This window comes from Rhinopithecus bieti, unplaced genomic scaffold (assembly GCF_001698545.2).
Source record: "Rhinopithecus bieti isolate Rb0 unplaced genomic scaffold, ASM169854v2 scaffold_56246, whole genome shotgun sequence".
Taxonomy (NCBI): Eukaryota; Metazoa; Chordata; class Mammalia; order Primates; family Cercopithecidae; genus Rhinopithecus; species Rhinopithecus bieti.
The window spans coordinates 72,933-94,580 of NW_016821943.1; the positions used below are offsets into that span (position 1 = coordinate 72,933).

The 21,648-nt window shown below is 58.6% G+C and overlaps 2 protein-coding genes and 1 long non-coding RNA gene across 6 annotated transcripts; 2 read left to right on the plus strand and 1 right to left on the minus strand.

Moving 5' to 3' along the window:
- The first annotated feature begins 1 nt into the window (after nt 1).
- On the plus strand, nt 2–4,592 carry DUSP28 (dual specificity phosphatase 28). 3 transcript variants are annotated; one of them, XR_001883119.1, is made up of 3 exons: nt 2–988; nt 1,242–1,495; nt 3,689–4,592. XR_001883119.1 is itself a non-coding variant. In XM_017860695.1 (2 exons), exons 1-2 carry the CDS (start codon nt 596–598, stop codon nt 1,377–1,379), a joined length of 531 nt encoding a protein of 176 aa, XP_017716184.1. In that variant the 5' UTR covers nt 2–595; the 3' UTR covers nt 1,380–3,201. The 3 variants fall into 3 exon arrangements, 1 of the variants encoding a protein (XP_017716184.1); XR_001883120.1 differs by having other exon boundaries at nt 1,242–1,445; XM_017860695.1 differs by lacking the exon at nt 3,689–4,592 and having other exon boundaries at nt 1,242–3,201.
- Nucleotides 3,352–7,632, minus strand: LOC108521093 (uncharacterized). Its single transcript, XR_001883121.1, has 2 exons — nt 5,631–7,632; nt 3,352–4,450 (listed from the first exon to the last, which is right to left on the minus strand). It is a non-coding gene; the product is annotated as an uncharacterized LOC108521093 (long non-coding RNA).
- A 283-nt stretch (nt 7,633–7,915) lies between these two features.
- On the plus strand, nt 7,916–17,194 carry RNPEPL1 (arginyl aminopeptidase like 1). 2 transcript variants are annotated; one of them, XM_017860693.1, is made up of 11 exons: nt 7,916–8,443; nt 10,892–11,032; nt 11,571–11,722; nt 12,241–12,357; nt 12,579–12,814; nt 12,982–13,095; nt 13,486–13,598; nt 13,971–14,079; nt 15,002–15,232; nt 15,315–15,457; nt 16,065–17,194. In XM_017860693.1, the coding sequence occupies exons 3-11, from the start codon at nt 11,595–11,597 to the stop codon at nt 16,356–16,358; spliced, it is 1,485 nt and encodes a 494-aa protein (XP_017716182.1). In that variant the 5' UTR covers nt 7,916–8,443; nt 10,892–11,032; nt 11,571–11,594; the 3' UTR covers nt 16,359–17,194. The 2 variants fall into 2 exon arrangements, with proteins under 2 accessions (XP_017716182.1, XP_017716183.1); XM_017860694.1 differs by having other exon boundaries at nt 8,241–8,407; nt 16,065–17,186.
- The last annotated feature ends 4,454 nt before the right edge of the window (nt 17,195–21,648 follow it).

The window sequence follows — 21,648 nt, forward strand, 5'->3', positions numbered from 1 at the left end:
TATGAAGAAGTGATGAAAAGAGAAATTAGTTTTATTTTACGAGTCATGTGTTATAATACACAGAAAAAAATGCACCAGTTACAAAGCGGGTCACAAAAAGGAATAAACGTAAAGCCGACGACGCAGTCACTAGGGAAAGGGGGAAGACACGGGAACCACGCAGCCCGGCGTCCACAGGCACGGGGCAACCACGGGGCCCTAGCCCAACGACGGGGGCACGCAGTGGGCAGCCCGGGCCGAGCCACGCCTCCACGCCAGGCACCGCAGTAGAGCGGACAGGGACGCCACTCGGCGCAGGCGCGAGCCCGGTACCGCAGGCCGCCGGGGCAGGAAGGACAGAGCCTGAGGACGGCGAACAGGGCACTCAGAGCGGTCCAAGGCGCCGGAGCCCTGGCGAGGCCTAAGCCTTCTGCCATGCCCCGGCCCCCACGAGGCCCAAGCCCCGGCCTGGTCCACCTCGGAGGCCTCTAGGACCCGGGGGCGCCCGGCGGCCCGCCCGGCTCCCACAAATAGACTCCTGGGTGGGTGCCTGAGCCCCAAAAATAGATCCTCAGGGCGGGCGCCTGAGCCCCAAGCAGACTCTTCGGCAGGCGCCATGGGGCCGGGAGACGCGGGACGCCGCGTGACCGCCTCGCCAGTGGCGCCGCCGTTCGTGCGAGTCGCGCCCTCGCTCTTCCTCGGGAGCGCGCGCGCCGCGGGCGCGGAGGAGCAGCTGGCGCGCGCGGGGGTCACGCTGTGCGTCAACGTCTCCCGCCAGCAGCCCGGCCCGCGCGCGCCCGGCGTGGCAGAGTTGCGCGTGCCCGTGTTCGACGACCCAGCAGAGGACCTGCTGGCGCACCTGGAGCCCACGTGCGCCGCCATGGAGGCCGCGGTGCGCGGCGGCGGCGCCTGCCTCGTCTACTGCAAAAACGGCCGCAGCCGCTCGGCCGCCGTCTGCACCGCCTACCTTATGCGGCACCGAGGCCTCAGCCTGGCGCAGGCTTTCCAGGTGGGCGGGCCTTTAGGGGGACCGGTGTTTCGACAGGGCCGTGTCTTCCGGGGACGGGTTTTCCGGGCGTGGCGGGCTTCGGGATTGGGAGAGGCACTTCCGGGAGGGGCGGGTCTCCCTCGTAAGGGCGGGCTTAGGGAAGCGGAGAGGCACTTCCGGGTTGGGCGGGGCCCACTCTTAGAACGGGGCCCGCTTTGGCCCTTTCTGGCCATCAGGGCAACTCGGGGTTATTCAATGCATTTCTTGTTTGCAGATGGTGAAGAGCGCTCGCCCGGTAGCGGAACCCAACCCGGGCTTCTGGTCTCAGCTCCAGAAGTATGAGGAGGCCCTCCAGGCACAGTCCTGCCTGCAGGAAGAGCCCCCAGCTTTAGGGTTGGGCCCTGAGGCTTGAGGCTTGAAGCTTGAATCTTGAAGGCCTACTGCCTGGAGGAAGGATGTTCCTGCACTGATACTGGAGGCTGGTCTTTACCCTCCTTCCTCACTGTCACATCGAGTTTTCCTTTCTGTGTGTGTGTGAAACACAGTGCTTTTAATTTTATATTTCTGGTTGAGCTGATGAACAAATTATCTTACAGACACAAAAAGAAATACATTTGGTAAAACACTGAAGACAAATTAAGAAAAAGCAAATAGGGGTCCTCCATTATTTATACCCCAGAATCTTGAGTGTTTGGGAGTGCCAGCGTGGTCTACCACTCTCAGTGAAGGACATGAGTACAGACTACAGTCATCAGAATCTGAGTCATAGGTGAAATCAGGAAAAACAACTCTTCTTGCGTTTATTTTTAGTAGTGTCCTAAGAATGGACTAGTTCTTCCTGCGTGACCACAGGTGCTTCTGTTTGAGAAAATGCATACCCACGTGGGACATTTAGAGCTAGAGAGCCAAGTTGACGAAGACATTGTTGAAGGGCAACTTGGGGGATTGGGGAAATATTCTCTTCACCAGCCCCTCTGCAATAGAGCTGGAGTCGTCCTATAGGAATTCGGACAATTACGGACATCCCTTTTCTTTCTTTCTTTTTTTTTTGTTTGAGACGGAGTCTCTGTTGCCCAGGCTGGAGTGCAGTGGCGCAATCCCGGCTCACTGCAACCTCCGCCTCCCGGGTTCAAGCGATTCTCCTGCCTCAGCCTCCCGAGTAGCTGGGACTACAGGCACGTGCCACCACACCCGGTTAATTTTTTGTATTTTTAGTAGAGACGGGGTTTCACCGTTTTAGCCGGGATGGTCTCAATCTCCTGACCTCGTGATCCACCCACCTCGGCCTCCCAGAGTGCTTGGATTACAGGCGTGAGCCACCGTGCCTGGCCTCCTTTTTCTATTACTAGAGAACTCCAGGACATTAAGAATTTCAAAAGTGAATTTTTCTCCCATAGCTTCTATGGTGACAGACTATGGTGTTCCTGTAGTGAAAACAAAGCCAAGTTTTTTTGCTCCTTTCACTAAAGCTGCTTCATCTGGGGAGGAAGCCTGGTAGATTACATAGTTCCATCTCTCTCAGGGGTAACAGTGTGGCACGCAGATAACAGGGTAACAAATTGTTCTATATAGTTTTCTGTGGGATGGCCATTCTCAATGTTCTCAAATAAATTGTGGTCATTAAAATCTCAGGGCTTGGATGGAAGAAGGTGTTGCACCATAAATTACACCTGCAGTGGTACAATTCTTAAATCTCTTAATATTGCAAGTGAGCGTTCCCATTTTATCAGAAAATAAATATTTTACCTGCTCAAGTTCTTCACTGAGATTGAATGTGCTGACCACAGTGTGGACACTATTTAGTTTATAATGCACATCTTGATTCTGGTTTATAAACTGGGCCTGAATATATTTCACAATTTCCATAGTGACCAGCAGACTAATGGAGATAAGGTTCTGTTATACAATGATGAATACCAGTATGTCAAACACAATGCCGTGGAATTTGCTGCAATAAAGTAATAAACAAGAAAGCATTGGCAGCTTTGGTAAACTGCAGACCAAATGTCACCATACTTTTTATTCCATAGCACGGCTCCCACACAGCTCACCATGGACATGACCAGAGCAGCAGGAACCAAAGGGAGACCCACACATTGTCACTTTCTGATCTCGAGGTGATTTGACAGAATTCTGCAGGAATTTGGTTTCAAATCCAGTGTAAACAGCTATGGCAGTGATCCACTGAGCATTTCTCTTTTTTTCTTTTTTTTCTTTTTCTTAAGACAGTCTCACTCTGTCACCCAGGCTGGAGTGCAGTAGCGCCATCTCGGCTCACTGCAAGCTCCGCCTCCTGGCTTCATGCCATTCTCCTGCCTCAACCTCCTGAGTAGCTGGGACTACAGACACCCGCGACTACTCACGGCTAATTTGTTTGTATTTTTAGTAGAGACGGAGTTTCACCGTGTTAGCCAGGATGGTCTACGATCTCCTGACCTCGTGATCTGCCCGCCTCAGCCTCCTAAAGTGCTGGGATTACAGGCGTGAGCCACCGTGCCCAGTCAGTCCACTGAGCGTTTCTAAGCTGTTTGCCTCTTAACAAGACCTGGTCAGGCCCAACTGGAACAGGGCTTTTACCACTAAGGCCGAAGCTCAGCTATTGAAATGATGATCAGGTGCTTCACAGTCTGTTTTTCCAGATAGGTCTAACAGCTGGTTTTCTGTTTGCATTTCAGCTGTTTCTGGCAAAGCCTGCCATGTCTTACATTTGTCTCTTTCCAGATTAGATGTTGCTATATAAACACATCGACTGAGGCTCACTGGAACACATGAAGACTGTGTCTGCAGGAAGGAGCTCCCCGTTCGAGGCCTTCACAGTGTCACCACATTCACCTCTTTCCACTTAATCGTGTGCTGTGAATCCTGTCATAACAGTCTTGTGTTCCTTAATTATTTTGTCTGCATGTCATTTATAATGTATAACCTCTTTAATGCCTGAAATCATCATTATCATCATCATCACAGGCAAGAGGGTTGTATATTTCCCGTTGGAGACACATCTGGAATTTGCTGCAATAAAGTAATAAACAAGAAAGCATTGGCAGCTTTGGTAAACTGCAGATTCAAAAATTGAGGGAGAAATGACCACACACTGTACTTGACTGTACATACAATTGTTGACTATGGGTTGCAGAAATTTCTCTCGAGCATCGTCACCACTTTTGCTCAGTTATCAGTAGTACTAACAGCAATCAAAACTAAAACTGCTCCAGATGCCTCTCTAGGAAGTATGGTTTTCCATCGTTCCTACTGCTTTCTTCACAAGAGAATCCTCCGCCTCAGTGGCAGGCTGAAGGACCCGGTCCGCGGTCTTGCTGCCAGTGACCTCCGAGCTCCATGGTCCCGCTGCCTTTCCCACCTTGGGAGGGTGGAGCCCCATAAGCCACCACTGGAGGCATCTGAGCATGTTGATTCCTTCTCTAGTTCAGACACAACCTCTCCTGGACATCCTGTGGCCTAAAGACTATCCTAGAATCAACACTCCTTAAGTAAGAGTAGGAAAAGAAAAGGAAAATGTGTGTAATACATGTGAATCACAGATAATGTAGTCATTGGTTAATATATACACATACATGTAGTTATATTCTGTATGTGAGAATGAGTAAAATACTGTGATTGGCTCTTATCTGTCTTTTCCAATACTCGTTCCATGTTCTACCCTCAGCCAGTGCCTAAGCTGCTTGTGGCCTTCACCTGGTGGTGTGACTCAATCCTTAATTTTTAAGGCCCCAGGCCCTGCGTGGCTGCCCACACAGGTGCTGTGGCCTCTGTTACCTGCACTGCACCACCAGAGAGAAGTAGGAGGCACCACTCTTCCTGGCCCCGAAGCCTCACAAAGCCCCATGCCCACCTGCCAGAGCCAGTCCTGTGTTGTCTCATGCTTCCGTGGCTGGGCCGTGTCTGAGCCACCCTCCCAGTGAGACCCGGTTGCGTTCCTAAGCAAAAGCATCCCACCTGGGGACCGACCAGCTCTGATGCAGCAGAGCCCAAAGCTGGGGCGATGGGAAGCACGATTTTGTGAGCCAGGCGTGGGGGTGATAGTGAGAAGGGCCTTCTCCCCACGCCTTGTGCGCCTGGGCCTCAAGCATAGGCCACACCTTGTCGGTCGCTGCCCCTCTATGCCCAGTGTCACCAGTCAGCACCACCCATCGCTGTGTACCGCGGCCCCCATCATAAGCTGGTGCCCGGGGCAGCCCCCATCTCTGTGGAGGGCTTGCCTGCCGCTGGCCTCTCTAGATAAGCTCCTCATGACTCATGCAACCTTTTCAACAGCCCTGAAGGAAGCAGTCGCCAGTCTCCACTAGCAGGTGAGGAACCGTGGCTTGGAGAGGAGGGAGGACCTGGGCCTGCAGTTTCCCCTGCGGCTCAGCCCTGCTCACAGCACCCTGCTGAAAACCTCGGCTACCCTTGCCTCAGGGTAGGGCACACCCTTTACCTGCTGACCTGGCCCTGGTAACAAGAGGACAAGGGCAGCAGGGCCCCGGCCAGGTTGAAGGACATCTATGGGACACATCAGACCTTTTTACCCCACCAGCTCCGTCTGACAACGGGTAGCTCCCTGGTTCTCTGTCTGGGGAGGGCGCGGCCCTGTCTGAACACTGCTTTTTCCTGGAAGCTTTGCTGCCCTCCCTAGCCCGCTGGAACCCTCCATGCCCACACCCACCTCCTAGTGGGTGAGGCCAGGGAGCCCTCCCTCAGGCGCATCAGGGGAAGACTGGGGTGCCGCGCAGCCACTTCATTGCGCTGATCACCAAAAAGCTGGAATATGAAAATTCCTGTGGAAGAAACCCAGGGCTGACAGTCCGGACGTCCAGGCTCCTCTTCCTGGGTTAGAGAAGTCAGAGGTGCCTGCCCCGGCCTGGCTGCGACGCAGCCTCTCGCCGCCAGGGGATGCCAGGCAGGCGGGGGCGGGGCCTCCTCGGCGGGGCGGGGCCGGCGCGAGAGACGCCCGCAGGGCAATTGCAGACCCCGCCCTCTCGGCTCAGCCGCGCCTCCCGCACCGTGGGGTGCAGTAGGGCAGCTCCTCGCATAAGTGTGCTCCTCCGGGGAGGAGGTGCCACAGCAACTCTAGACTCCTGTGTGCAGAACTGGCCGCGGAGAGGTGCCCAGGGCAAGACCCCAACCTCTGCTCCCTGAGTCCAATGCGGGGCGTAGGGTGGCAAGCCCCCAAGCTCCCTGTGGTGACTTGCCCCCCGGGCGGCCAGGCCCAGCTAGTGTGGCACCGCGTGTGCAGAACTGAGGTTCTTCCAGCCAGGTACATGGCCCGGTGGGCTCTGGAGAGCCTGTAGAACTGGGGGTGCCATCGAAAACAGTATGCCCTTGGCACTGCAGGGCCCCACCGGGCAGGGCGCTGGGGGCAGTGAGGAGGGTCCCATCCCAGTTGTCTTCCCTGTCAGCCTTGGATGCAAGGCTGATCCACACCTCTGAGTGACTGTGTAAGCCTAGGGGCTCCTGGTGAGTTTGGGATGGGTGCCCCAAGATCGTGGCCGTGTCCCTGAAGAGGGCACGTGGGGACCTGAGGTCCTATGGGAAAAGTGAAATGATGCCTCAGTGCTCTGTCCCGCAAACGTGAACACACACTCTCCCTCTCAGCCTTCCTTCCCGCCCCACAGAAGGAGGGTAGACACGGAGGGTTACACATCGGGGAGGCTGAGTCCAGACACAGGAAACGCTACTCAGGGCTGACGCTGAGTCAAGTGCGGTACCTGAGTCCAGCCAGCCCTGCACTGCCACACCTCAGTGGAGCAGAGGAGAGCGGTGTCCTGGGTTCCTGGATAGTCCCCCAGCCCCAGAAGCCCCTTGTCCCTAGGAATTTGAATTCTTACTTGATGACAACAGCGACATCATGATGGCTCCTGTTATTCCATAGCCTCAAAATTCACCCGCTGTGAGCTCACTAGGCAGCTTCTGCCAGGCAAGTAGCCCTTCCCTCGGGGCTCAGGCTCCTGGACAGGCTCAGCCTTGGGCAGCCTTCGCCAGGTCCGCAGAGAATAGCGTTGGGAAGGGTGGACCTGGCGGATGGGGTGGGGACAGGCAGGCCAAGCCCTCGTTCGTACCCCAGCACAGGGCTTCTAATGAGAGGTCCCCAGCGCTGCAGAGGAACTTCTGCGATTGTGGAAATGATTCCTGCCTGCTTTGTCCATGAGCCACTCCTCCCAGCAAGACACACACACTCACTCACTCCACCTGCCACCAAGGAACTGCACTTCTAACTATTTAATTCGCATCTAAATGGCCACACGTGGTTGGTGGGTGCTGTAGTTGACAGCGCGGCGTGAAGGCTCCGGAGCTCCTCGCACCGCGGGACCCACAGCACAGACCACACCGGTAGACTTGGGGGAGTGGCAGGGGTGCCAGGAGAATCCTGCCTTGCCCGTAGCCCCGGATAGAAGGATGACATTGAGTTCGCCACGCTGCGCTCCTCCGCAGCACAAACCACACCTGGAAGCAGCCTGCCCCGGTGGCCCCAAGGTTCCCAGGTCCCTTCAGCGGCTGTCCCCGGGGCCTGGCCGGCAGTGTCTGGGAGGAAGCAGCGATCCCGCCTCCTGGGATCTCCCGGGCGCCGCCTGGGGAGGGAGCGAGGGGCTGCGGGTGCTGCTCAGCCGCTCCGCACGCCTCGGCTCCCAACACAGCGCCCCGGCCCCGCGCCGCGCTCGATTTCCCGGCTCCCCTCCTCCGGCCGGGGTGCCCTGGCCTTCCGCCACTCTCCCCCGCCGGCCGCGGTCCCGCGCCCCGGCCCGCGCACAGCGCCTCCGGCGGGCCGAGCGGAGCCCGAGCGGGGCCGGCGCACGGCGGCGGGCCGGGCCGGGCGGCTCCCGTGCGCCGACTTCTGTTTGTGCCCGCGCCCCGCCGCCGGCCGGCCCGGCGGCCCCTAGCCCGGCTGTTCGCGGCCTGGCGCGGCCGGCCCAGCCCATGGGATTTCACCTTAGTTGCCGGCGGCATGCCGCGCAGTGCTGCCTGCCGCAGGCCGCCCGGCGCCGAAAACCGCGGGCCCGGGTCGCCCGCCGCCCGAGCCGCGCCCGCCCTGCGACGTGGCCTCGCGCCTCCAGCGCGCCAGCTCTTCCGCCTCCGGCCCACTGCAGCTGGGCTGGAGCTGCGGCCCGAAGCGCGCGAGCTGGCCGGCTGCCTGGTGCTCGGAGCTGTGCGCCGCTGCGGCCCGCGCCCCGCGCGCTCTGTCGACGCGCACCCGGCCCTGCGGCCTCTGCATTCGGGCCGGGCCTTCCGTCGCGCCCCCGCCGCCGGCCGAGACGCCCTGCCTTCGCCTTCTCCGCCCCCGGGCCGGGTCCCGCGCCGCCGCCCCCGCTGCCCGCCTTCCCCGAGGCGCCCGGCGCCGAGCCCGCCTGCTGCCCGCTGGCCTTCAGGGTGGACCCGTTCACCGACTACGGCTCCTCGCTCACCGTCACGCTGCCGCCCGAGCTGCAGGAGCACCAGCCCTTCCAGGTTATCCTGCGCTACACCTCGACCGACGCCCCCGCCGTGAGTCCGGGGCGGGCGCCGGGGCTGCGGGCCGGTCCGCAGGGCGCTGCTAGCGGCCTCTCGCCGCACGGCCAGACTGAGGGACGCGAATCTGTGCCCTGCAGGTGCCCCCCTCCTCTCACCCCGGTGATTCCCAGCTGTTGCCTGTGAGCCCTTAGGACCCTTGCATAGAGGCCGGAGTCCTGCGGGGACACGGGACAGCATGTCACTCAGGGAAGCCTCCCGTTCAGGTGTTCGGTCTCTGCCTGGGGACATGAGCAGCTTCTGTCACCCACCAAGGTGTACATCTGCAGGATCCTGGCACCGAGGGTAGGGCTGGAGTGTCAGCTGCGGAAGAGCCTCCACGTGACCAGGGCCTGCAGATGTGTCCAAGCCAGAGGCAGAGGAAAGGGCCATGGGAGGGGGGTGGTTGTGACGCTCAGTTCGGGGCTCCCTTGGCCAGCACTGGTGGAGTGTTGAGACCAGTGGGCCCTGCGACCCCAACATAGACACACATAGGCTCTGCAGGGCTTACACACTGGGTACCCACCACTCTAGAGGCTCTGCAAGAAAGACCAGGTGGCTCAGGCTGGCGCTGTGGCTGCAGCACCCCCTCCACCTCCACCAGTGGGGGTGTGTACAGGATGGAGCAGGGCCTTTCCTGCCTACAGCATGGGGGTTCATACTGCATCCCCAGGTGGTATGGATGGCACACATGTGACACCCAACATATGCAACACACACACAGCTGTGGAGGTGCAGGGAAGTCCAGCTGTCACTGATCACGGCACATAAATAGACAGGGTGGTGGAGAGGTGGTAGAGAGGCGTCAAGCCACAAAGAGCCAAGGTGACTCTGGGCAGGAAGAACCCAGATCAGTGCACCCCTGTGGGCTTCCTGTACATTTCCCAGGAGCCCTAAGCAGGACCTGCCACCTCACCTTCCTCCCAGAACCCCTGTGGGTGTGCAGGCCACTGGCCAGCCAGCCCCTCCCCTGCTGTGGTATTCCAGGGCTCTGACAGGTGGCAAGTATGCCTCTCAGTATGACAGGTGAGAACTGAGGGATGGGCTTCTCCTTGGCCTTGAGGAGACTCTTGCAGGGAGGTTCCTTCATACCAATTCCCAGGTCCCAGCACCCCCAAGGGGGAGGCTGCATTTGTGAATGGCTCCCAGGTGGGTCCTGAACACCCTGGCAGCCCAGGGCTTAGCAGGAACAAAAGACGCCTGTGCCACCTTGCTGCCCGGCAGGGCCAGGGCACCAACAGGAAGTTTGGAAGAGATCTGAGTGCTGGCAGGGGTCTGGCCGGGTCTGGGGGGGAGGCAGCCCTCCTGGTCTGGGATCCTCCGGGCCATCAGTGGCCATCAGCTGTGGATTCCACTTGTCCACTCTCAGAAGGTGTTGAGGGCATCTCCCACTCATGGTCTTGGGAGGGCCCATGCATGAGGAGCAATTCAGTTTGCCTTGACAGTCTCATTCCGGCAGAGGGGAGGGTGGGGACGGCGTGCAGGGCTGACTCGGGACGGAGGTAATGTGGCTGTGGTTGGGAGAGGGTCCCCCTCCCAGACTCTGAGCTGCCCTCATTTGAGAGGTCAGAATTCCTGGAAGGAAGATGAGATGGGTGCAGCAGGATAGTGGCAGGAGGGCCCAGGGGTGTGGGCTTCTCAGTGGGGCTGGGGCCTGGCCTCAGCATCTAGGGGTAAGGAAGGCCTCAACAGCTATGGTGCAGATGAGAGGTTTGCCAGGGGGTGACCTTAGGTGGGCAGCAGCTGCTGTGAGCACACCCATTCCACAGCACTCGCCGCAGCCCCCAGCCTCCAGGCAGTGGCCCCGGCCATCCTTCCCTTAGCCACTCCTGTCCCCTGCCAGCAGCGGCCTCTGGCCTGGCCTCCACTCCCTGCTTGCCATTCCCTGGCCTGGAGCCTGTCTCCTGCGGGGTCCCTCCAGGCGAGGCTGCCTGGGCTCAGGGCGGCTCTGGGCTCGGGTGTGCTGCCTGCCAGTGTGTAGCCATCAGGAGGCCCTGGCTTCCCAGGTTCCACACCCCAGGCTCCCTTTCCTGGCCATGACCAGATGAGCTGCTGGGAATTTGGACTGAATGTATTCCGACTTTGCCTTCGTTTCCCTAAGGAAGCTAAGATAATGCAATGATGGGCTATTCCCTTTCTTCGCCCTAGTGTTAGCTGGGAGATTCCCCTGTCAGCTCCCTGACGCAGGGCATCCTGCCTGGGTTGGGGTCTGGCCCTGATGACACAGTGCAGGCCACACCCTGGGTCACCTGTCCAGGATGTCCCCCTACCTCTGCAGGCAAGTGAAGGCTAGGGGGTGGCTATTGGCGCCCGATGAACTCAGCAAGATAATCCAGCCATCGTCCCCTCCCAGAGCCTCCTGCCTTCTCTCAGGCTGCTGCCCAGTGGCTAGGGCCCAGCACCCCAGCTGGGTGGCCGTCTGCTGATGTGCCATCCTGCCCGCAGATCTGGTGGCTGGACCCAGAGCTGACCTATGGCTGCGCCAAGCCCTTCGTTTTCACCCAGGGCCACTCCGTGTGCAACCGCTCCTTCTTCCCGTGCTTTGACACGCCTGCCGTGAAGTGCACCTACTCTGCCGTCGTCAAGGTCAGGGGCTGCCAGCTGCTATCACCTTGCTCCCAGGACAGCCCAGCGGCCTGGCCACACCGCCTCCCCCTTGCTCCTACCTGCCTGGACTGTGGCCCCAGCTGCCAGCATGCCACAGTGCTAGCAGGAGCCCACCCTCCCTACTCTATGGGAGGAGCTGCTTTGCAGGGAATGGGGGAAGCTGGGCTGCCTCCAACGGGCCTGAAGGGTTCAGGGTCCTGGACCCAGGGTGAGGAATTGTAGGGGCCCCAGACAAGGAGTCTCCAGACAGAGCTGCTGATCTCTGGTGGGGTCTGTGGGTCACCGGGCCCGAGCTTGGCAGCACTGTCTGCACTGGGATGAGGTTTGCAGGCTGGGAGCTCGGGGTTCCGAGTGGAGGGTGGCAGGTCTTTGGAGAAAAGTTCTTTGACAGAAACGTTCCCTGATGGGGATGTAGGGTTTCCTGCTACAAACGTGGGGCAGCCTGACAGGCTCCCTGGCCTGGGCTGTGGGTGTGTTGACAGTGGGGCCACCTGGTCTCAGTCTGGCCTCCTTACAGGCGCCATCGGGGGTGCAGGTGCTGATGAGTGCCACCCAGAGTGCGTACATGGAGGAAGAAGGCGTCTTCCACTTCCACATGGAACATCCTGTGCCCGCCTACCTCGTGGCCCTGGTGGCCGGAGACCTCAAGCCAGCAGACATCGGGCCCAGGTAGGGAGGGCCTTCCGGGCTGCCCAGGCCTCAGGGAGAGCCCCACTGGGGGTCTGTGACCTGTGTCCACAGCTGCCCTGCTGAGGACCCCCACTGGCCTCTGGGTACTCTGGGCCAGCCCTGCCCCTGCCTTGAAGCCACTGCCAGGGCCCTGTCTGCCAGGCCCTCCCACCCATGTGCCCTCAGACCCAGCAGCCTGGCCCACCCAGTGCCTGCCTTGCAAACTGGTCCTTCCTGCCAAGGCCCCCGCACAGCTTGGCACCCTCACACCTTCGTTGGTGCCTTCAACCCAGAGATAAAACGAGCTAAGTGACCCCTAGAATGCAGCTCTGCCCTTGCTGTGGGAAGGGCCAGGGTAGCTGCCCATCCAGTGAGGCAGGGCGGGCTGCGGGCTAGGGTGGTCAGCCAGGCTGGATGAGGTGTGGGTGTTACTGGAGCCCCAGGGCAGTGGGAGAGCCTTTTGGGGTGAGCAGGGCTGGGGCTGCTCGGCCTCAGCTCACCCTCTCTGCATGCAACAGGAGCCGCGTGTGGGCCGAGCCGTGCCTCCTGCCCACGGCCACCAGCAAGTTGTCGGGCGCAGTGGAGCAGTGGCTGAGTGCAGCTGAGCGGCTGTATGGGCCGTACATGTGGGGCAGGTAGGCCCCGGGGACCTGTAGACCTGGTTGACTGGAAGGAGGAGTCAGAGGGGGAGCCCCTCGTCTGACCCCTGGGGTGTCCTGTCCCCGTCTCCTGGGGAGGAAGCGGAGTTCACTGCAGGGGCGGGGCTGATCCCTGCTGGGTGGAAGGTGGGGTGTGGGTGTGCGGGGTGGGAGTCTGAGCCCTGAGGTCTGCCACCCTCACCGCCCTCCCGGTGCAGGTACGACATTGTCTTCCTGCCCCCCTCCTTCCCCATCGTGGCCATGGAGAACCCCTGCCTCACCTTCATCATCTCCTCCATCCTGGAGAGCGATGAGTTCCTGGTCATCGATGTCATCCATGAGGTGGCCCACAGCTGGTTCGGCAATGCTGTCACCAACGCCACATGGGAAGAGATGTGGCTGAGCGAGGGCCTGGCCACCTATGCCCAGCGCCGCATCACCACCGAGACCTATGGTGCGGCCGGGGCCGGGGAGGGCAGCCACTGGGGGCCCTGGGTACTGAGCCAGGGGCAGAAAGCCCAGCCTGGCTCCCCTGCCATGCTGCAGGTGCCCACACCCCCCTGCTTCCCCCGACTCTCCCTCTACCCCCTCACCTCTCCCCTGTCTCCGGACCCCATCCAGGTGCTGCCTTCACCTGCCTGGAGACTGCCTTCCGCCTGGATGCCCTGCACCGGCAGATGAAGCTTCTGGGAGAGGACAGCCCGGTCAGCAAACTGCAGGTCAAGCTGGAGCCAGGTACCTGCTCCTCAGGACCCACTCCTGGAACCGGCGATGTCACCCCTCAAGGCCTCCTTGCCTGCCCTTCATGTGTTCTGGCTGTGGCTTCTCTGTCCCCCACTGTGCCGGGACCCCTGCCAAGGCCAAGCTGAGAGTCCCTGGCCTGGGCAAGGCCTCTCCAGGCTCCCACAGCCACTGCCACCTCCCTGGCTCTGAGCACCGGTCACAGTGGCGTGTGAGTCCTCAGTCTTCCCCGAGGCATGCCCAGGGCATCAGTACACATCTGGACATGTGAGGGACTGTGGCCCTTGGCCCTTCCTACTCCTCAGAGCCTGACCACCCCCCCTCCCTGTCCCATGGGACACTGGTGGTCTCGGATGCCAGCCCAGGTGGGTGTTCACCTTGCAGGAGTGAATCCCAGCCACCTAATGAACCTGTTCACCTACGAGAAGGGCTACTGCTTCGTGTACTACCTGTCCCAGCTCTGCGGAGACCCACAGCGCTTTGATGACTTTCTCCGAGTGAGCAGCCCCGTGCCCCGGACGGCCCTGCTGCCACCTGCCCCCAGCCCCTCCCCAGCTCACAGGGCTGCCCGCTCTTCTGGCAGTTGGGGTAGAATTGGCAGGGGCCTGTGAGCCTGGCTGGGACCTAGTCTGCCGTTCTTTGCGGGGAGTCCCTGGGTTGCCACCTTCCCTTCTTCCACCCTCCATTTGGTCACTTGGCAGGGCTTGTGTGCCAAATGCTGGCTCTGCAATGCCTACTCACTGCCTCTGCGCCTGCCCCGTGTCCAGCACGTACCTCGGCGCATGCCCTGCAGTGCCCTGCAGGCCTCTCGTGGGGCTGCTTGTGCCCCGCCCTTCCAGGCCTGCTGAGGCCCCACCTCTGCCACACAGGCCTACGTGGAAAAGTACAAGTTCACCAGTGTGGTGGCCCAGGACCTGCTGGACTCCTTCCTGAGCTTCTTCCCGGAGCTGAAGGAGCAGAGCGTGGACTGCCGGGCAGGTGAGACTGACCCCACTGCTGCAGTCAGGGAGCTGTGGGTGTGATGACAGGCGGGGCCTCTGCTGCCTGAGAGGCCACTCCACCTGGAGGAAAGCCCCGTCAGTTCACTGTCTGTCCTTCAGCCGACCCTTGCTGGACCATATGGGCCCCAGGCCGGTATGCTATAAGAACAGGGCTGGGGTTGGGGACCTGCCTGGGGGCGGTGGCACAAGGCTAAGTGGGCCGAGTTAGGCACTCCCAGGAAGTGGGCCATGGAAACCAGGTGTGCAAAGGGCCTGGTGCAGGAAGGGCGGGTGATGGGGGTGTCCTGGAGCTGTCCTGGAGCTGGAAAACAGCAGCCAGCCCTGCTTATGCATCACTTCTAAGGGTGTCCCTGAGGGTCTGAGGGCTTTGGGGCCCCAGAAGGCACTACAGGGTTCAGACGTTGAGGGAGAGGCCAGAATTGCTGGAGGGTGGTGAGGTGCCACTGGGAGGACTGTGCATGGTGACACCAAGTTTTGGAAGGTACAGCAAGTGCACCAAGAGCTTTTTGTGGGTAGGGGATGGGCACTGCCCTTTTAGAGCAGGAACATCATCTTAAGAGCCTGTTGCCCCCACCCCGCCTCCTGCTGGCTCATGGTGCAGGTGGCCTCTGCCAGCACTGAGGTTGGGTTTAGACTACTTCACTGTCTTCCACCCAGGAGAGGCGTGGTTGGGTCACCAACCCAAGCCTCTGCCTCCCTGTACCCCTTCACAGAAGCTCCTTCAGTGGCTTCAAGTAGCAGTGCTGGCTGGAGCTGACCCTGCCTTCCTGAACGGCCCATGTCCCTGGAACAGGCCACCTGCCTGGGACACACTCAGGGTCTGGGGTCTCCTGGGCAGATTGCTCAGGCAGCCCCTCCCCAGCCCGGGCAGGGACCCCAGGGTCACTTCTCCCCTCCAGGGCTGGAATTCGAGCGCTGGCTCAATGCCACAGGCCCGCCGCTGGCTGAGCCGGACCTGTCTCAGGGATCCAGCCTGACCCGACCCGTGGAGGCCCTTTTCCAGCTGTGGACCGCAGAACCCCTGGACCAGGCAGCTGCCTCAGCCAGTGCTATTGACATCTCCAAGTGGAGGACCTTCCAGACAGCACTCTTCCTGGACCGGCTCCTGGACGGGTCCCCGCTGCCACAGGGTGGGTCCTTGCAGCTGATGGGGGTGGCCCAGGGGCTGGGGTGCAACAGCAGCTCAGCCTTGACCTGCCCCCTGCGCTGCAGAGGTGGTGATGAGCCTGTCCAAGTGCTACTCCTCCCTGCTGGACTCGATGAACGCTGAGATCCGCATCCGCTGGCTGCAGATCGTGGTCCGCAACGACTACTATCCTGACCTCCACAGGGTGCGGCGCTTTCTGGAGAGCCAGGTGCAGTCATCGGTCTGGGGGACCAGCCTGGAACGGCCTAGCCATGCGGAGTGGGAGTCCCACCCAACTCCCTAGTCTGAGCTGTTGGGGCAGGCCAGGCACATTCTGGAGAATGGGACGGGGAAGACATAGGGGTCTGTTGGGAGTGGGGGCATGCACCGGGTGCAGGTGCCAGAGGGCAGCCTGGACTCCACCAGTTCTTGGAGAAGCTGTGGGAGGGACCAGCTGGGAGCAGGAGTCTGGGGTCCAGGCCACCTCAGCCTGTTGGGCCCTGGGCCTTCAGCGTCCAGGTCTGGGCAGAGGGGACGTCCAACCTCCTCAGAGAGAACCCAGAGCTCTCAGGCCCGTGGGCCCTGGCTCCTTGTTCCCTGTATGTGCTCCCTCCGGCCCAGGCTCCCTGGAGATGGGGACTCCATGGTCGGCCTGGAAGGGTGGGGTGGAGGTTGGAGGCTAATGGCAGGGCTCCTGGACACCAGATTCCAGGCCACAGCCCTGATGATGAAACTGGGGACCCAGGGGTGGGAGAGCCGCCTGGCTGGTCTGGCCAGGTGGGCTGGCTCGAGGGGCCTGGGGAGCCCACCAGTGTGACTGAGTGACCCTCCCGCAGATGTCACGCATGTACACCATCCCGCTGTACGAGGACCTCTGCACCGGTGCCCTCAAGTCCTTCGCGCTGGAGGTCTTCTACCAGACGCAGGGCCGGCTGCACCCCAACCTGCGCAGAGCCATCCAGCAGATCCTGTCCCAGGGCCTGGGCTCTAGCACAGAGCCTGCCTCAGAGCCCAGCACGGAGCTGGGCAGGGCTGAAGCAGACACAGACTCGGACGCACAGGCCCTGCTGCTTGGGGATGAGGCCCCCAGCAGTGCCATCTCTCTCAGGGACGTCAATGTGTCTGCCTAGCCCTGTTGGCGGGCTGACCCTCGACCTCCCAGACACCACAATTGTGCCTTCTGTGGGCCAGGCCTGCCATGACTGCGCCTATGGCTCTGGCCATGAGCTCTGCCCAGGCCCACAAGCCCCTCCCCTGGGCTCTCGTGCATCTCCCAGGCAGGGAGAAGGGGAGAGGACCTCCTTTGTCCGGCAGAGACCTGTGGACCTGGCCTCCCCACTTCCAGCTCTCTTGACTGCAGCGCCCTGGGCCAGCCCGCACACGCCATGCCTCCTGTCTCAACACTGACAGCCTGTGCCTAGCCCCAGAGTGCAGCATAAACAACATAGGGAATGATCTGATTCTGCAGGGCTGCCCCTGGGGCAAGGGCCCCAGCAGCCCTACGGTGACCGTCCACCACTGTGCTCTGCTTAATCTGCCAGGCACACAAGGAGGCTGTGCAGATGTCCTGCACCGCCCTGCATGCCGCACAGCCCTGCACCCCGCCCCTGGGGTTGGCAGCCTCAGTTGGCCCCTGGCAGAGGAACAAGGACACAGACATTCCCTCAGTGTGGGGGCAGGGGACACAGGGAGAGGACAGTTGTACCTGGGGAGGGCCCCCTGGCCCCAGGCAACCTTAGCCCCTCAGAACAGGGAGTCCCAGGACCCAGGGGGAGTCTCTTGTGGCTTCCTGGGGTGGGAGGCACATGGGCACAGCAATACCCTAGGGAAAGTGGGAGGTGGTGCTGGTGCTCTCTCGGCCCACCATGCTGGGAGAGGCAGACGGGGCCTGGGGCTCCAGCCTGGGACTGCTGCAATGGGGTATCACGGTGATGGTCCCATTAAAACTTCCACTCTGCAAACCTGATCTCCCTCCCTCTTTCTCTCGACTCTTGTCCTCTGCATCTTCCCGGCTGTGTAGGGTGGGCTGGCCTGCCAGGACTTGGAACCTGCAGCTGGTCAGGAGCTGGGCGTGGCCCCCTCCTCTGATACACAAGCCTAAGAGCAGGCTCCCCGAATCCTACCCAGCCCCTTGGCCGGACCTCCTGGGCCTGAGTAGCCTCTGGATGTCACAGGGAGGCCATGTGTCACCTTCACTCTGGGCCTTCACCTTTGTGGCTTAAGCCAAATCCCAGCCTCAAGTGGTGATCCTGTCCCAAGATGGGTACAAGGTGACAGGCATGTTTGGTTTTGGAGAATTGAGATTTCCATTTTCCCAGGCAATAGGTGTTGCTGCTTTTCAGAGTCCCCAAGGATGTGGTGCCACCATCTCAGTGCCACACACACCTGGCCAACATGCCATAGCCCAGAAGCAGCACGTCTCCTCTCAACCCACTGGCCAAGCCCAGTCACAGCTCCACTCCACACATGGCAGCCAAGAAGTGGGGAGGGCAGGAGGTGTTGGGCAAATAACCCTGACACCATCACCATCCAGTCCCCAGCCACCAAATGTCCCCCTCACCCTCTTCCCTGTTCTGGATGCCCCGCCCCTCCCCAGGGCAGACGAGTTCCCCTCCAGTGGCGGTGGCAACTCCAGTCTAGGGTCTGGGGCCGTCTCTGCATGTGTTGCTTCACGTACCTTCTTCACATCAGGGCTAGGGGACGCGCCACCCCATCCAAAGACCTAGGAACTACAAGAACTTCACTGCCCCTCACACCCAGGGATAGGACGACTGCAGTAACCCCTGTGAAAGTGGGTGTGGAGGGCACCTGGCAGTCCCTGCTCCATGGCCATCTAAAGTCTTGCCAGGCAGGCACAGCCAGGGCCCGTCTGGGAGTGGACACCCCACTCCCCCACGTCCTGTTCTCTGTGGCCTGGGGTTCCAGCCTCGGGAGGACCCCTTTCCTGTTTCCTTCTTGGCCATGCTTGATGGTGTCCTCAAAGGAGCCCTCCTCAGTGGCAGAACTGCTTTCTCAGCCTCTTCCCCGCCAAGGTTGTTTTCAAGTCCCAGTGGTCACAAACTTTCATCCGGGGCTCTTCTTTCTTTTGCAATTCAACTCGAAATGACTCCGTGGTCTGCAGGTGACTCCATTCCAGGTGCCTACAGCCACGCCCACAGCGCCACCTCCGGCACTGCTGAGCTGTGCACCTCTGCCTGACACCTGCCTTTGGGAAACTCAGCAGCAGTGCCCAGCATCATAACCTGGGGGGTAGGAGGGCATCTGGATCCAGGATGGCACCCTCGCCACAATCTGTCCTGGCTCTGTACCGGCCCATGGGGTGCACAGGAGGGCTCTTTCAGCCTCAAGTCCTTGCGTTCCTGGCCTTCGTTCCTTTTCCTCCCAGCTTGCAGGTGCAGATTTTTTTTTTTTTTTAGCTCATCGTTTCCTTGTAGTCCCTTGTCAAATGCAGCCTCTGGCCAATATTCAGGCCAGGATTGTTTCCCAGTCTCTCCACTAGACATGCACACTTAGCTCACGATCTGCCTTATGAGTCATCACCGTTGAGCTTTACCAAATGTTTTGCCCCACCTAACAGCTTGCCAACATTCCAAATCCTGGCAGGTCACATGTTTTGTTAGCACAGCATCCCTCTTCTAGCAGCCAGCTTCTCTATTAGGCCAAGTTATGCTCCAGCTAGACAACTATGAGGCACAGACGTCTCACCCAACAAAGCTTTCTCATGCTGCAGGCCCACCTCAGGCTGGCAGGGGAAGGGTGGATTCTCTTCAATGTGACCACTGGGACCTATACTGATGGGATAGAAATCTCAAATGTTTCCAGGCACCTTGCCAGGGATAAGAGAGCTGTTGAGGGGCTCACACTGGCAGTGGAAGTTCTGAAGGGCCTACAACCACATGGGCTGCAACCCTACCACATGCACAAAAGTGGGGGTAGACAGCAAACAGCACTAATGACAATGACAGAGCTGAGGCCAGAATGTGAGAGAGAGCTGCATTTTGGGGATTAGGGCCTAGCCAGGCAGGTAGATGATGTTCAAAAAGGGAAAAGAAGCTTGATGAAAGATTGGTTTCTACAGAGACAGATTAGAGAACTGAAGCCTGAGGCTGCAGTGAGGGAGACCCATGCAAATTCCTAGACCCTGGAGGTCCAAATAAGGTTTTCTAAGTCCCTCAGGTCATGACCTATTCAGTCCAGACTTGTCTCCCAGAGTGCTTCTCTGCCATCCCTACTCTAACTAGGACTTATTGGTGGTGCTTCTCTCCTAAGGCTAGATGCTTTGCATAGAACACTAGGGAACTTCAGGTATAAAGGTAAGGCACAATTGAGAATCACCTGCCCAGGACAGCAACACAGTGTGAAGGAAAACAGGCCACTCAACCCAAACCTGAGGAGACAGAGGCAACAGAAAAATCAGAAAAGGACTTTAGAACACATATAAATAAAATCTCAGACCTAAAGGGGACTTTTGAAATAAACTGTAACATAGGAAGAGGCACTTGTGAAACAAGAACAGGTAGTTCATAAAAAAGAATCAGCCAGAGACCCTGGAAACTTTTTTAAAAGCAATTATTAAAAAATGAAAACTCAGTGGAACAGTGCTATGGTTTGAATGTTCCCTCCAAAATTCATGTTGAAATTTAATTGCCATTGTGATGGTATTAAGAGGTGGAACCATTAAGTGATTAGGCCATGAGGTCTCTGCCTTCACGAATGGATTAATGTCATTATCAGAGTGGGTTTATTACAATGAGCATGTGTTGTAAAAAGGAGTTTAGCTGTCTCTTGCTTGTGTGTCCTCTTGCTCTTTGATCTTCCCCCATGGAATGGTGTGGCAAGAAGGCCTTTACCAGATGCCAGCCCCTCGACCTCGGACTTCCCAGCCTCCAGAACTGTAAGACATAAATTTATTTTCATTATAAATTACCCAGTCTGTGGTATTGTTATAGCAACAGAAAATGAACTTGGGGATATTAGGTCGTGGCGAGTAAAAAAAAAACCGTTCCAATCAATCAAGGCATCCTCATTCTCCACATGGCCTGCATTCTACCCTCCAGGGGTCCCCTCCATGGCCCTTCATCTCTCCCAACCCCGCAACTCAGCCTCATTTCTTTAGCCATTTTCCCCCACATCTCACTTCCCTTCCCATCAGACCTTTGCACCCTGCAAGCTAAGCCACCTCAAGTAGCCATGCCCTCAGGGCTCTAACCCAAGCACCCACCACGGTGTTTTCCCCAACAAAGACTGTCCTTTTACTAAGAGGAATCTGATGTCAGCTCTTAGTCTCCCCCCTCCCCCATCTCTCCGAATAATCACCTGGTCAGACAGAAGCCCAAGAGCAGGGACATGCCAGCTAAAGGAAGAGCTTGGCAAGGGTGTCCACGGAGTGGCCAGGCCCAGCACAGATCTAAGGGGCTTTTAACAGGCACAGGCAGAGTGTTAAGGAGATCACTCCCACCTACCCACCCATCCAGCCAGGCCCAAATAAACCTCTCCTTGTTCCCAATGAATGAGCAAACAGAAAAATTCCAGTGTGGAGGGAACACAACACCCACGATGCAGAAAACAGCCCACATCTGAAATACGCTCACCTCAGATAACTGGTCAACTGTGGAAATTATCTGCATAATCCTCGTAACAAAATTGAAGAACACAAAACCACTTCATACCAAGATAGTTCGGAAAAAAATTCCTGTAAGGAGCGCGTACCCTATGTATTTATTCCCACTCCGTTTAGTTACTAAGCATGCATTACACTTGTGAGAAAAAAAGCTCAGTCTAAAATACTGCCGACAAAGAGTCCATTCCTCGCGTTGCAGTGAATGAAGCGGGCTGAGGTCAGCCTGGTTTTATGCTGGCTGCCCCAGCTCTAAGGAGTTGATGTGTCTTACTGTTCACAGTGGAGGATGTCCAGGTTCTTGGCGTTTTGAATAAAGAATTGGACAAAACACACAAAGAGAGCAAAAAAGGAATGAAGGGATTTATTGAAAATGAAAGTACACTCCACAGTGTGGGAGCGGGCCTGAGCATAGGCACACAAAAGCCCTGTTATAGAATTTCTGGGAGTTTAAATACCCTCCAGATGATTCCATTGGTTACTTGGGGTACGCACTATGTAGATGGAGAGGATGGAGTTACAAAGTCATTGGCCTACGGCCTATGGAGAAGTATTTCCTGTCATAACTGAAGTGTGAATCGGCCTATGTTCCCTGCACCCAGACCCTATTTTCCTGCCTCCTACCTACTACAGCTGTGTGGTCCTGAGCTGTCACCTCTTCCCTTTGAAGCCCAGGTTCCTCAGTAAAATGAAGCAGAAATACCTACTGCTGAGATGTGTGTCACACAAACACAGTGTCTCAACATGTTGTACGTGTGTTTTGGCCCTTTGAGTCCTTGAGGACCGTCCCAGGTGGAACCCTC